This window comes from Oncorhynchus clarkii, chromosome 4 (assembly GCF_045791955.1).
Source record: "Oncorhynchus clarkii lewisi isolate Uvic-CL-2024 chromosome 4, UVic_Ocla_1.0, whole genome shotgun sequence".
Lineage (NCBI taxonomy): Eukaryota > Metazoa > Chordata > Actinopteri > Salmoniformes > Salmonidae > Oncorhynchus > Oncorhynchus clarkii.
Genome location: NC_092150.1, coordinates 44,654,597 through 44,670,198, shown reverse-complemented (window position 1 = coordinate 44,670,198; position 15,602 = coordinate 44,654,597). Strand labels below are relative to the sequence as shown.

Genomic DNA, 15,602 nt, shown 5'->3' with positions numbered 1-15,602 from the left:
TGAACTCCCATGCTTTTGTGAAGGATTAAAACTCATTGGATTTGTAACCGGGGCCGTTGTCAGATATTAAAGTCTCTACAATGCCATGCCTGGCAAAAAATTGCTTTCAGCTTGTGTATCACAGCTGCAGATGTGGTGCAGATTGGCCCTGGTTCAATCGTGATCAAGTCTTTCACTTTCTGGAAAGCAATGTCGTGTTGCTTGTCCCAGAGAAACTCACTGGACTGCTTTAGCAGCTGACGCCGAGGTGCCTTAGGATTGGAGAGGCTGGGAGCGAACTTGGCTAAGTAGTTGACCATGCCAAGCACTGTTTCCAGCTTTGCACGGTTCTTTGGTGGCTCCATTTTTTTTATGGCTGAGATCTTCTATGGATCTGTCTTGATTCCATTCGCTTTGAGAAGATGTCCGAAATAGCTGACCTCTGTAGCGCCGACTGTGCTCTTCTCGGGGTTGAGCCGGACTCCTCTCTCGAGGGACCTTTGCAGCATTGCATGGAAGTTTCTGTCGTGTTCCTCTTTGGTTCGACCATAGACAAGGATGCCATCCACAGTTGCCCCAACTCCGTCTAGGCCTTTGTACACTTTGCCGATCTTTCGCTGAAACTTGTCTTGGGCTGAGATAATCCCAAAATGCAGGTGACGGAACCTGTACCGTCCAAATGATGTGTTGAACGTTGTGAGCTTAGTTGACTCTTCTGTGAGCTTGATAGCCCAGTAGCCTGATCTGGCGTCCATGACACTGAAGTAGCGTGCTCCCGCTAGCTTGTGTGTGATTCCATCTAGAATCAGTAAAGGGTAATGGGGGCGTTTGATAGCCTTGTTCTTGGGTCGAGACATACTCTGAGCTTGCCTGTGCATGGTTTCTCCACCACCACTAACGTCGGTTCTGTAACCTTGGTGACTATGTCAGATTGCTCCATGCTCTACACCTCTTTCCTCAGACGGGTGCTGAGAGCAAGGGGAATCTTTCTCGGTGGGTAGACCACAGGGGTTGCGTCTGGGTCAAGGTGAATGGTACATTCTCTGGGGAATAATCTTATTCCTGTAAAAACATCAGCAAACATAGTCTGTCTCTACTGGTGCTGTCACTGATAAAACTAGCTTGATGAGGTCCATGTCTAAACATGCTTTAAGACCTAGCACTGCAGGTGCTCTAGTGTCAACAACGTAAAAGTCCAACATCTTGTCACTTTCCTCGTATTTGCATTTGAAAGTGCATGTGCCTTTTACTGGGAGCTGTTCACCACCATAACCAGTCAGTCTGCGCCTGATGAGCTGTAGCTCTCAGATGTCAAGCTGCGGTACTTATTCAGAGGAATAATGTTTACTTGTGCACCAATGTCTAGTTTGAACTTTAGCTCAGTGCCTTGTGTTCCTATCTCAATGTCAGCAAAGGCTTGTTCTGTCTCTGATATTCGATTTTTCTGTGTCACTGAATCAATAAACAGTTCATCAGCATTTTTCTCTTTAATTGACATTCTCTTCACTCACTGTGTGTATTGTTTTTCCACGGTAAGCTCAGCACACGTTTGCAAAGTGACTCCATTTTCCACATTTTGTACACTGTTTGGCTTTAACTGGGCAATTTCCCTGTTGGCCATGCACTTTGTATCCACAGCATCCACATGTTTTGGGGCGTTTTGAGTCTGTGTCGCTCTGTTTTTGGAGTTATGTCTCTCTACGTTCTGAGGCACGCTCTCTGTGCACCGGAGGTGTGCTTTGACGTCTGCACGCACTGCTTGTTCACGTGATGCGCTCGTGCTGCCGCGCGAAACGGTTTTCATCTGAGCCAGTGCTAGCTCGTGAGATCTGGCTATGTCCGGCGTTAGCTCAGACCCAATATTCAAAAGTTTCTCTCTCATTGACGGTGAGTAATCTTACTCGCGGTTTGCATAATCACAGCCTTTCATAAGCAGACGCAGCTCAGTCACAAACTGTTCAGACGATTCGCTAACTCCCTGTACTTTCTCGTGGAATTTGTACCTAGCGAAAATCATATTGGTCTTCGGCACAACATATGCTTCAAGACGATCGTAGTATGTTATCAGTACCTTTGATTCAGCCTCGGTAAGTGTCCATGTTGTAAATATCTCTCCCTTTTTCACCGATACAGAGGAGCAGGTAGCTGAACTTTTCCTCTTCTCTTTCCCTCAGAGGACCCGCGAACATTAGCTCCACATGCTGTTTGAACTTACTCCAAGCATCGGGTAAGTTTGTAGTCTCCCAGTCCATTCGAGGTGAAGGAACTCCAGCAAATCCATATTTTAGTCCTTTTACTCTGACACTATCTCTTGTTTTGCACACAAAATAATAAAATACAGGATATTTCTTAACGTAGCTCTTCATTAGCTAGCTATAAATGGTATGTTCACATGTCTCATACCATGATCAACTGACCATGACCTCACCACCTGGGTGGTCTTAAAACTTCTTCAGGATTGGTGGGTCTCCGGCTGGACCTAATGCGACTAGCATCAGGTTGTAAGTAACAAGAACATTTCCCAGGACATAGACATATCTGAAATTGGCAGAAAGCTTTGAATTCTTGTTAATCTAACTGCACTGTCCACTTTACAGTGAAAGAATACCATGCTATTGCTTGAGAGTGCACAGTTTAGATCATGGAAAGTTATTAATAAACAAATTAGGCAAATTTGGGCAGTCTTGATACAACATTTTGAACAGAAATGCAATGGTTCAGTGGATCAGTCATACACTTTGCACATACATTGCTTCTATCTAGTGGCCAAAATCTGAATTACACCTGGGCTGGAATAATACATTATGTCCTTTCTCTTGCATTTCAACAATGATTGTACCAAAATAAATACCAAAGAACGGTTGGTTTTTTCTTTGTATTATATTTTACCTGATCTTTTGTGTTATATTACCCTACATTCCTTTCAAATTTCCACACATTTCAAATGGTACCAAAAATATGCATATCCTTGCTTCAGGGCCTGAGCTACAGACAGCTACAGACAGTTTTCAAGGCAAAAATTGAAATAAAGGGGCAAATTCCTATTAACCAATCATACGGCAGTACGGTGGTAAAATGCATCCAATTACAATTCAGTATGTTTACACATTAATATTACACACACATGCTCACACACACACACTCACTCGATGACATATACTGTACACATACTCACAAATATACACACACACACCTCTCTCCCTCTCTCACCACTTTCCCTCTCTCTGTAATATGCTATTTACTGAATTTCTCTCTCTCGCTGTCTCTCTGTGTGTCATTGTAAGATTTGGCCCGCTGGGTTATTTCTGTAAATTGTTGAGCAGTAACTCAAGTCTAATTAGATTTGACAGCTGTGTCGGAAGCTATAAGCACAAGTTACCCCGCAGCATCTCACCGCGAGTGTGTGTGTGTGTGTGTGTTTGTACGAGTGCGCATGTATGTGAGTATCTACACTCTGTTGTATTTCTCAGTTCCCCTTCTCTTTCTCGCCCTCCCCCTTCTCTCTTTCTCTCACTCTCCCTCTCTCTCTCTTTTGTAATGTGTGTGTTAATGTAATGATGCTCAACTCAGTGTGTGCTTGTGTGTGTGTGGACCTGGAGACGCTGGGCTCCTGCCTCCTCTCCTCCACTGCAGTGTTTTGGTCACATGATGAGCAGGGCTATCACAGGACACTGATGTTCTTCTCCCCCCTCTTTGCCTCCTTTCCTTCTTCTCGCCTCACCGTCTTCACCATGTACAACCCGCACTCTCACTTTTAACAATCTCATTATTGAGATTATATTAATTTAACCCTCTATCTTCCTACCCCTCTCTCGTTCTCACACATCACCCTCCTCTATGTCTCCTTCTTTGTTCCTGTCTTTCTTTACTTCCTTGTTCTTATTATCTCACCTTAAACCTAATTGATCTTGTTGTCATACCTTTCCCCACCCCCTTTTCCTGCTACTTATTTATTTCTCTGCCTTCTCTCCTCTCCATTTATCCCCCTCTCCATTTATCCCCCTCTTCATACACATTCTTCCTCCTCCCCTTCTCCTCTTTCTACCTCCTCTTTATTTTCTCTTTCGCCTCTCCATCCATTTACCTCTCCCTTTATCTCTCTCCCACCCTTCTCCTTCCCCCATTCCTTACATCTCACCCAATCACCTTATCTTTCTTCTTTCCTACTAATTTCTCCCTCTGTCCCTCCCTACCCTTTCTTCCCTCTCCCACCTCCTCACCCTTCTCTGTCGACCCTCCTTACCTTTTCTTACATGGCTCCTTGTCTCCCCCCTCCCTCTGACCCATCCCCCCCTATCTTTCTCCTCCTTCCCCTCTCCCCCCCCTCTTCTTCCCCCTCCTCCTCTCCCCTCCAGATTCCAAGCAGAATGGCGATGCGGCCAATGCAGCCCTGGCTAATGAAGACTGCCCCACCATAGACATGGTGCTTGGGGAGGAGAGGAGTCCTGCTGCTGGGGGTCTGGGCACCGGCGGGAGCCGTGAGCGCTATCCCCATGACCGCGCCTGCTTCCTCCTCAGTACCGGAGAGTTCCGTGCTACAGACGGCAACGTGAGGAAAGGTATGCCCAGGACAGGGTCAGGGCCGGGGTCAGAGTCAGGGGCTGCGCTCCGCCATATCCAAGGGTTCAGTAGCTCGACACTCACTGTGTGCTCATGACACTCCCATACACACACACACAAACACGTACAGAACTATACACTTCAGAGCTGGTTCAAGTACCTTAGGTCAAATACTTTCATTAAACTTAACAGTATTTGAGGTGCGTTTGATTCAGCTTTTTGTTTGCTTTTGGAACTATTCCATTGGTTCCATCGTACCAGGCAAATGTAATCAAGTGCATCTCTTGGAATTATTTGACTTCCAATTCACACATACATAAACACACACACACACACACACTACGGAAACACTAGGTATTACCCTACCACCTCTCTCCTGACCCCTCCCCCTTCTCATATTTCTCATAACCAATCATTTTGACTGACAGTCACAGACCCCGCCCACAATATCCACAGGCTGTTTTGAGCTGTCTCACGCTCCAGACATTCCTATATAAACTGGGTTATGACACATTATGGCATAAGTGAAATATCAATGGATTGATATTTTGTTGGACCAGTTCCCACATGCAATTACATTGGCACCCCACGTCTACTACTGTATATGTAAATGTGCTGTGGTGCTTTCTAATGCCGTTCTGGACACTGGAGTTGTAAAATAACATATAGGTATTATTGCCTGAGTTTGGTACATATCAGTACATATCAGTACATATCAATAGTGCTCCATTGTAGCTCAGTTGGTTGAGCATGGTGCTTGCAATGCCTGTATAGTGGGTTCAACCACCCATACGTAAAATTAATGCACACATGACTGTATGTCACTTTGGATAAAAACATCTGCTAAATGGCATTTATTATTATTATTAATTATATCGTTTTTCGACATACATGCACTTACAGGTACTCTATTTCAACCCACCGGTTTAGCTCTGCTTTTTCTTCAGCTTTAATGCACATTTTCACAGCCTGTTCTAAAATGAGATCTGTACGGAACGATCGCTGACTGAATAGCTATCACACTGCATCTGGCTGTCAATCTGTCTTCTACTGCCTGTAGTCATGCTATCTATCCTATCTATCTATCTACACTATATATACAAAAGTATGTGGACACCCATTCAAATGAGTGGATTTGCCTATTTAATAAGTCACACACATTGCTGACAGGTGTATAAAATCGAGCACACAGCCATGCAATCGCCATAGACAAACATTGGCATTGGACTGTTCTTAATGAAGAGCTCAGTGACTTTCAATGTGGCACAGTCATAGGATGCCATCTTTCCAACAAGTCAGTTAGTCAAATTTCTGCCCTGCTAGAGTTGCCCGGTCAACTGTAAGTGCTGTTATTGTGCAGTGGAAACTAGGAGCAACTCGTAGGCCACACAAGCTCACAGAATGAGACTGCACAGTGCTAAAGAGCATAGCACATAAAAATTGTCTGTCCTCACTTGCAACACTCACTACGGAGTTCCAAACTGCCTCTGGAAGCAACGTCAGCACAAGAACTGTTCATTAGGAGCTTCATGAAATGGGTTTCCATGGCCGAGCAGCCGCACACAGGCCTAAGATCACCATACCAATGCCAAGCGTCGGCTGGAGTGGTGTAAAGCTAGGCATCATTGGACTCTGGAGCAGTGGAAACTCGTTCTCTGGCAGAGGGGCTACCTGCCCATGTGCTTAGGAATAATGGTCTGGGGCTGTTTTTCATGGTTCAGACTAGGCCGCTTCGTTCCAGTGAAGGGAATTCTTAACACTACCCCATACAATGACATTCTAGACGATTCTGTGCTTCCAACTTTGTGTCAGCAGTTTGGGGAAGGCCATTTCCTGTTTCAGCATGACAATGCCCCTGTGCACAAAGTGAGGTCCATACAGAAATGGTTTGTCGAGATCAGTGTGGAAGAACTTGACTGACCTGCACAGAGCCCTGACCTCAACCCCATCGAACACCTTTGGGATGAATTGGAACGCAGGCTGCGAGCCAGGCCTAGTTGCTCAGCATCAGTACTCGACCTCGCTGTGGCTGAATGGAAGCAAGTCCCCACAACAATGTTCCAACATCTGGTGGAAAGCCTTCCCAGAAGAGTGGAGGCTGTCATAGCAGAAAATGGGGGACCAACTCCATATTAATGCCCATAAATGTTGGTATGATATGTTCGAAGAGTAGGTGTCCACATACGTTTGGTCATGTAGTATTTATCTGTATCTATCATCTATCTATCTATCTGTATTGTGGCTCTCATTCTGGCTCTCATTTATTCGTCATGCTTTCTTCCTCTTTGTCTCTCCTCTCCACACCCTGTCTGCTTGCTATCGCTCCACCCATCCATTCATCCTCCTCTCCCCTCCTCTCCCCCTGCCCTCCATTTCTCCATGCTTTCTCACTGGACATATTTTTTATTTACCTTGTACCACTCACCTGCTTCTTCTTTCACCTGACATCCCCATGGTTCTACCTCCAACAATTCAACCCCTTCCACCTGCCATTTTTTACCGCCACCTGAACCTAAAACTAACCCCCCGCCCGGCCTGCCCCCGACGTCCCCGATCCCAAATACACTCCTCTACAAACCCCACTCCAACACTCCCCTCACAACGAACACCAGACGCTGCAGCGGCCAGCCCGGCATCCCCTCCAGGAGAGGAGTGGTTCAAGCCGGAGGGGCCTCTGCTACAGCAGGACCTCAATGCAAAGTCAGCCTCCTCCTGGATCAAACCATAGCGAATCAGAGGTAACACAAAAGACACATACAGAAGTTTGGTTGAAAGCACAATGAGCAAACACACAGTAACACAGTAACATGGCAAGCGTGTGCATGCCCACACATCCGCACACACAAACCACAGCAAAGTGCACACACACATGAAGTAACATGAAGTAACCCCCCCCCCCCCCCCCCCCCCCCCCCACACACACACACACACTCTTAAAATGTTGTATGTTTAAGAATGCATGACAGTTAATTGCTTCTTCCTTTAAAGCTTTAAGGTTTGGTTCAGCATTTTCATGGTATATTATGGTGCTAAGTGTAGGGTGGGAGGGTAAATGTATGTGTGTTCGTGCTCGGGTCTGCGCGTGCGTATGTGTTTGTGTGCGTGTTCGTGCGCGGGTGCGTGTGTGTGAGTGCGCATGTTTGTGTGTATGCATACAGTGCCCTCATGAATTATTGGCACCCTGGGTGAATACTGTATGAACTCAAGAAGGCAGTGAAAAAAATGTAATTGTTGTTTATCAGCTTGATCTTCCACTCAAAATATCATATGAATCGAACATTTAATTGAGTTCAAATTGATCAAAGAAAAACAAATGGTCATCAATAAGTAAATATTTTATGAATAAACATGCATGTCACAATTATTGGCTCCCCTGCATGTAGTACTTTGTGCACCCTCCCATTGCCAAGATAACAGCTCTGAGTGTCACGTTCGTTGAAATGAGCGGACCAAGGCGCAGCGTGCATAGAGTTCCACATGTTTATTAAAATGAAACTCGCCAACAAAAACAGCAAACGAGACGTAACGACTGGAGTGCTCACAGGCACTACACAAAAACAAGATCCCACAAACTAAAAGTGGAAAAAAGGCTGCCTAAGTATGATCCCCAATCAGAGACAACGATAGAAAGCTGCCTCTGATTGGGAACCATACCCGGCCAACAAAGAAATAGAAAAACTAGAATGCCCACCCAAATCACACCCCGACCTAACCAAATAGAGAAATTAAAAGGCTTTCTAAGGTCAGGGCGTGGCACTGAGTCATCTCCTATAATGTTTGATGAGGTGGGAAAACACATAGGAAGGGATTTGAGACTATTCCTCCATACAGAAACTACAGATCCTTCAGGGTCCTTGGTCCTCGCTTGTGGGCTCTCCTCTTCAGCTCACCCCACAGGTTTTCAATGGGGTTTAGGTCAGGGGACTGGGATGGCCGTTGCAAAAGCTTGATTCTGTGGTCAGTGAACCATTTTAGTGTGGATTCAGAGGTATGCTTTGGATCGTTGTCCTGCCGGATGACCCCGTTTTAGCCTCCTGGTAGAGGCAGACAGGTTTTGGGCTAAAATAGTCTGGTGCTTGATGGAGTCCATGATGCCATGTATCCTAACAAGGTTCCCAGGGTCTTTGGAAGTAAAACATCCCCACAACATCACGAATTTAGCAAACTCCAGGCACTTACGTTTGTAGTTTGGTGACAGCAGAGGCGGCAACCCTTCCAAATAACTTGTTGGCATAGAGGTGGTATCTAATTGTAGTTTTGGAGAGTTGGTGTCCCCAAGATGTAGCCAACTTTGGCAATTCTCCAACTGTGATCCTTGGAGATTTTTTTGCCTCTTGAACCGTCCTTCTCACTCTGTGTGGGGTCAAAATAAACTTGCGTCCTCTTCCAAGCAGGATTATCACTGCATCAGTTGTTTTTAATGTCTTAATTATTGCCCTAATAGTGGAAATGTGTATTATAAGGGTTGTAGCTATCATTTTATAGGCATTGCCAGATTTGTGAAGGTCAACGACTTTTAAAAAAAATTTAAAATCTCGTTTCATTTGTGTGTTCTCTGGCCTTTCCCATGTTGATGGATGACTAAGGGAGTTTAGCTTGTGTGTCGCCATCCCAGTGAAATAGGAAATCATGGAAGGACCACTTAAGAGTTCCCAAAGAGTCAGATGAACTTTAAAAAGTAAATCTTAATCGGAATATACAGTACATTAATTAAGATTTTGTTCCTAAGAATTTCTAGGTGTGCCAATAATTGTGACAAGCATGTTTTTGAATAAAATAATTATTTCTTGATGAATTTTTATTATTATTTTTAAATGTTTTTTTTAAAACTCAATTACAGGTCAGATTCATATGATATTTTGAGTGTAAAATAAAGCTGATAAACAATGACATTTTTTCACAGCCTTTTTTCTTCCTATTTACCTAGGGTGACAATCATTCAGGAGGGCAGTGTACATCAACGTATGTTTGGAAATGTATGTGTTTACGTCTCCCCACATTTAACACAGTTCAACCCCAACTATGGCTTAGCCTTTGGTCAATTTCATTCAGTTCAACTTCTGCACTTAACCTTACATTACACACACAGACAGACACACAACCTTTAACCTCCATTTCTGCACTCCGGATGACCCCAAACCCCCTCTCAGTTCCTGCAGACCAGTGTAGTCCTCTCTCTCTCTCCCCCACTCTCTATTCTCTCTCTCTTCTCTCGCTCTTACTCAACCTTCTCTTCTCTCTCTCTCTCACCACCAAAACGCCACAACCGTTTTCCACTGAGGGGTGAGAGAATGTGCCCTGAGCGAATGGGGCCGATTAGACCTACATGACTCATTGGATCCAATAGAGGGAGAAAGAGAGGATGAGCGAGAGGAAGAAAGAGAGGAGCCGGGCTTAATTGTGCAATGGGAGGCTAAATGGCGTTATGTAACGTGATGTGAGCGATATGATGGCCACCCCCACCTCCCCCTCCTCATCTCTTCCCTCCCTCCATCCTTCCTTCCCAGAGACCTCGCCTGCAATCTCAGCCCAGGCCTGCATTCAAATGCATCCTCTCCGAACTCCTCCACACACACACAACACACAGGATTTCTCACCACGTGTACTTGTAGCCTACCCCTCGACTCCCCGTCTTAGAGCCCTGTTACACACCATAAACTGAACCCTTCATGACCCATTTGACCAATTAAACCACTACGCAACGCTACCAACATAACACAAGATTCTGATTGGGAGTGTGTGGGTGTGAATGAGCTACGGTACATGTGTTTGGCTGTGGATGTCCCTCTGTCCATCAGTTAGCGCTGTGTGTGCGCTTGCGTGTATATATGTGTGTGTGTGTGTGTCGGCTGCGATGCTAGCCCTCTGTTCTCTGCAATGAGTGTGTGCGTTTGTGAGTATGTGTGTTAGGACCACCATGGAGAGGAGGGTGGGGTTGTGAGGGGGGCCATGTCTTCTGACGTGTCTTGTTGTTGTCTCCCTCCTCAGGTTGTGTCGTGTCATGCGTTTGTATGTCGGCTCTTGTTGCTCTGTGTTACACTTGTCTGTCTGTCTGTCACTGTCCTCTCCCCGGTCTCTGTCCGTCCGTCTGTCCGTGGTGTGTCCTGTGTTTTCCTTTGTGCTCCCTTTGTTTTTGTTGTCGTTTTTGTTTTGTGTCGCCGTGTCCTCTTCTCACTCCTGTGGCTCTTTACTCTGGTGTCTCCTCTCGCCTTACTCAGAGACACCAGTACAACTGCCATGTTTAGCAGTGTACAACCAGTCACACAAACAATACACAAATCCAAGATACTGTATAATCCATACACAATTGGAGAATTCTGAGAGAAAAAACTGTGACTCATTTAAATCCAGATGATTAAACCAAATCAGTGTTAACATGTTTGTGTCTATATAAACTGGTAGCAGAGTAAAGGCCACTGGTGTGTTATGGTTCATTTCTTGAAGTGAAAGCTGGTTACTTCTCTCTCTTTCTGGAATTGCCCTCCACTCTGAGGTGACCAAAACATTGTTTCATCACAGTACCAGGGGCCCATGTGCTAGTCCAGAGTCAGTCCTCTCCATTACAACCCTAAACCAAGACTGACTCTGGATCAGATCTTATGCCTGCTCCCTGCTCCCTAATCACCACAAATGTCCCTACATGGGTGGCATTGACTCAAGCTGACGTAGTCTATACAGCAGTAGACCTATGAATGTTAGTGGCTGGAGTGGGGGATGCATTTGGCTGTGCTGAAACACTGTTCACAAGTTTTTATTTTTTTATTGTTATAATTTATTTAACCAGGCAAGTGTGTTAAGAACAAATTCTTATTTTCAATGACGGCCTAGGAACAGTGGGTTAACTGCCTGTTCAGGGGCAGAACGACATATTTGTACCGTGTCAGCTCGGGGGTTTGAACTTGCAACCTTCCGGGTTACTAGTCCAACGCTCTAACCACTAGGCTATCCTGCCGCCCCGTCTAGTGCTTTTTAAGGTGTGCTTCAGTCTTTTAGTGGGAGAGCACTGAGGCCAGGCTAGATCAAAACATATAGGTCTAGTCTAGATACTGTACACACTTTTGGGAATTAATGGCTTACCGGCACTGGGCAGGTGTATAGCGTACCCCTCCACACACACAGTGTTACACACAGACACAGACAGACTGGCAGACAGGCTGATTTACAAGCAGACAGACAGTCAGACCGACCCACCAACCAACAGACAGACTTACAACCAGACCGACTGACGGACCAACCATCAGACAGACGGACGAACGGACAGACAGACAGACAGACCGTACGGTCTGTGGTGACAGACAGACAGACAGACAGACAGACAGACAGACAGACAGACAGCTACTTGCAGTGCTAGGTAAGTGACGGTAGTAGCCGTACGGTCTGTGGTGACTAGCTGACTGGTGTTAGTGGTGGTTAGTGTGTTGAGCCACAGCCGCTGACGGCCCTGTAATAATAATAATAATAGAAGCTTCATCCACACTCTAAAAGCAAAAAAAGACATCCTCCAAAAGCGCCCCAAAATGGCTGCCGGCCTTCCGCTTTTAAAGTGGGATATAGTGCTTTAAACCTCCCCTTCTTCTTCCTCCTCCTCCTCCTTCTGGCGCTTCTCATTTGTTTCTGTGCCCAGAGTGGTTCTGCTGGTTAATGGCTTTATTTTATTGTGGTTTATTTTATAACATGTGTAGCTTTGACCTCTGTTGACAAATGCTAAAGTGCAGAGGTCAGGAGAGGTTAAAGCTTGGAGGCTTGGGCTCCTTACGTATATACCCTGCATCCCAATATCTTTCCTGACTCCTGAAGTGTGCACTTGTTCACTCCCTCTCATGGATTTAAAAGAAAAATATTGGTATGCCTCAAACATATGGTGGAAACTCTGTCCAATGCTTTTCAAGTGCGCTGGGGGAAGCACAAGTGTACACTTCAGGAGAAAGGACATATTGGGAAGCAGCCTTTCTCTTCCTCTCTCTTAAATACTTTCCTCTGATAAATATTGTATAGTTGTAATAGTGTAATTGGTGTGTTTGAGGGTGTGTGTGAATATTGTGTTGTGTTTTATGTACAATGATGTGTGTATAATTTGTTTATTGGTGGTTATTAGTTTCCTGTCTGTAATGTACTGTGGGGTTTTCTTGTGAGTTTTATTTTCCCCTCCTTTCCTCTTTTCCTCTCATACTCTCATACTCTCTCTCTCTCTCTCTCTCATTCTGTGTCTCCCTTTTCTCCTTATTTCCCACTGTTGCCAAGGAAACAGTGGAAGAGAGCATTCTGGGACGTTTGTGCAAAGCATTCTGGGTTAGATTATTAAAATGAATGATTGCATAATTCTTTCATTTGAATAATATTTAAATATGTTGTACTAGTAAGTAATCAAATCAGATAATACTACATGTAGTCATCAAACCATGCTCCCACAATGCACTGAGTTCAAGTTGTATTATTATTATTATTTATTCTACAGTGTTTGTTTATCATTTTACTATTTTGCTTTTTATTCTCATGTACTATTAATTAGAATGTATTATTTGGCGAAAGACAAATCCTATCCCTATTAACCCTAAAGCAGACAGCAGTGCAGCATCAGCCCTCATGACTCTTATTGGAGCAGAGTGGCTTTGTCCTGTAAGAGCTGATCCGGGACCAGGGTGAATCTCCTCCCTAAGGTTTCCTAGTGGAGCAGAGTGCCTTTGTCCTGTAAGAGCTGATCCAGGACCAAAGTGTTCCCCTGAGAGCAGCTTGAGTGGCACTTACGGTCTGTCAGGCTCTGCTTTTAAAACACTGGAGTAGTCCAGGGGTGCTTCCAAAATGGCACCCTATTCCCTATGCAGTTAACTACCCTCAATGTGCACTGGTTAAAAGTAGTGCACAATATAGGGAATAGGGTGCCATATTTGACTGGAATGGGTTTGTTTAGAATTAGTGGTCTGTTCAATTAATCTCATGTGCGCTGTTCCAGTTGATCTCTTCTACCATTGATTTCCCCCCGTAGACACAAAGCACCACCGCCATTAGGCTGCTGCTCTCTCTGTGCTGCACTCGGAATCATTGATGGACAGAAGGAGATGCCGTTCCACAATGGTGTTCTGTCTCTCTCTCTTCCCCTCTCCCTATTTCTCTCTCTGCTTCTCACTCTCCCTCTCCCTCTTTGTCTCTTTGCCACTTTGTACCCCCCTCTCCCCCTCCCTTTCTCCCCTGGAGGTCTATATAGCTGGGTATGTGCTGCAGTGAGGTTAAAACTGCAGATCAAAGATAATATTGCACTTATATTGCTAATATTGACCATTGAACAACAGCTAATCTAAAAAAAAATGATGCTGTACATGACAATACGCGCTCAACCCCCCTCGATCTAAACCAGAATCTAAACCAGAATCTAAACCAGAATCAGCAGGTGAAAATACTGTATGCAAAATCAGGCAGGCACGATTATGGACAATGTCAACAAATAGACTTGGATATACTTCATTTTATTTAACTAGGCAAGTCAGTTAAGAACAAATTCTTATTTACAACGACGGCCTACCAAAAGGCAAAAAGCCTCCTACGGGGGCTGGGTATAAAAATACAAAAAATAAGTAATAAATATAGGACAGAACGCACATCACGTCAAGAGAGACAACACAACACTACATAAAGAGAGACCTAAGACCACAACATAGCAAGGCAGCAACACATGACAACACAGCATGGTACGTAGCAACACTACATGACAACAACATGGTAGCAACACAACATGGTAGCAGTACAAAACATGGTACGAACATTATTGGGCACAGACAACAGCACAAAGGGCAAGAAGGTAGAGATAACAATACATCACACAAAGCAGCCACAACTGTCATTAAGAGTGTCCACGTGAGTCTTTGAATGAAGAGATTGAGATAAAACTTTGAGTGTTTGAGTGTTTGTTGCAGTTCGTTCCAGTCGCTAGCTGCAGTGAACTGAAAAGTGGAGCTACACAGGGATGTGTGCTTATTGGGGACCTTTAACAGAATGTGACTGGCAGAACGGGTGTTGTATGTGGAGGATGAGGGCTGCAGTAGGTATCTCAGATAGGCGGGAATGAGGACTAAGAAGGTTTTATAAATAAGCATCAACCAGTGGGACTTACGACGGGTATATAGAGATGACCAGTTTACAGAGGAGAATAGAGTGCAGTGATGTGTCCTATAAGGAGCATTGGTGGCAAATCTGATGGCCGAATGGTAAAGAACATCTAGCTGCTCGAGAGCACCCTTACCTGCCGATCTATAAATTACGTCTCCGTAATCTAGCATGGGTAGGATGGTCATCTGAATCAGGGTTAGTTTGGCAGCTGGGGTGAAAGAGGAGCGATTACGATAGAGGAAACAAAGTCTAGATTTAACTTTAGCCTGCAGCTTTGATATGTGCTGAGAGAAGGACTGTGTACCGTCTAGCCATACTCCCAAGTACTTGTATGAGGTGACCTTAAACTCTAAACCCTCAGAGGTAGTAATCACACCTGTGGGGATTGGTGCATTCTTCTTACCAAACCACATGACCTTTGTTTTGGAGGTGTTCAGAACAAGGTTAAGGGTAGAGAAAGCTTGTTGGACACTAAGAAAGCTTTGTTGTAGAGTTTTTAACACAAAATCCAGGGAGGGGCCAGCTGAGTATAAGACAGTATCATCTGCATATAAATGGATGAGAGAGCTTTCTACTGCCGGAGCTATGTTGTTGATGTAAATTTGAGTAGAGTGTGAGGCCTAGGATCAAGCCTTGGTGTACTCCCTTGATGACAGGCAGTGGCTGAGACAGTAGATTTTCTGACTTTATACACTGCACAGAGGTAGTTAGCAAACCAGGCCAAATACTCCTCAGAGACACCAATACTCCTTTGCCGGCCCACATGAATGGAATGGTCTACCGTATCAAAAGCTTTGACCAAGTCAATAAAAATAGCAGCACAACATTGTTTAGAATCAAGGGCAATGGTGACATCATTGACGACCTTTAAGGTTGCAGTGACCGATCCATAACCTGAGCGGAAACCAGATTGCATACCAGAGAGAATACTATAGACAGCAAGAAAGCCAGTCAGTTGATTA

The 15,602-nt window shown here is 44.8% G+C and overlaps 1 protein-coding gene across 1 annotated transcript in view; it reads left to right on the top strand.

Moving 5' to 3' along the window:
* LOC139406844 (voltage-gated potassium channel KCNC1-like) overlaps positions 1-15,602 on the top strand; it is a 136,279-nt gene that overhangs the window by 100,948 nt on the left and 19,729 nt on the right. Inside the window, exons 3-4 of the mRNA XM_071149924.1 lie at positions 4,335-4,538; positions 7,152-7,277. Coding sequence (XP_071006025.1) covers positions 4,335-4,538; positions 7,152-7,267 — 320 coding nt within the window. The 3' untranslated portion in view covers positions 7,268-7,277. The remainder of the gene's footprint in view (positions 1-4,334; positions 4,539-7,151; positions 7,278-15,602) is intronic.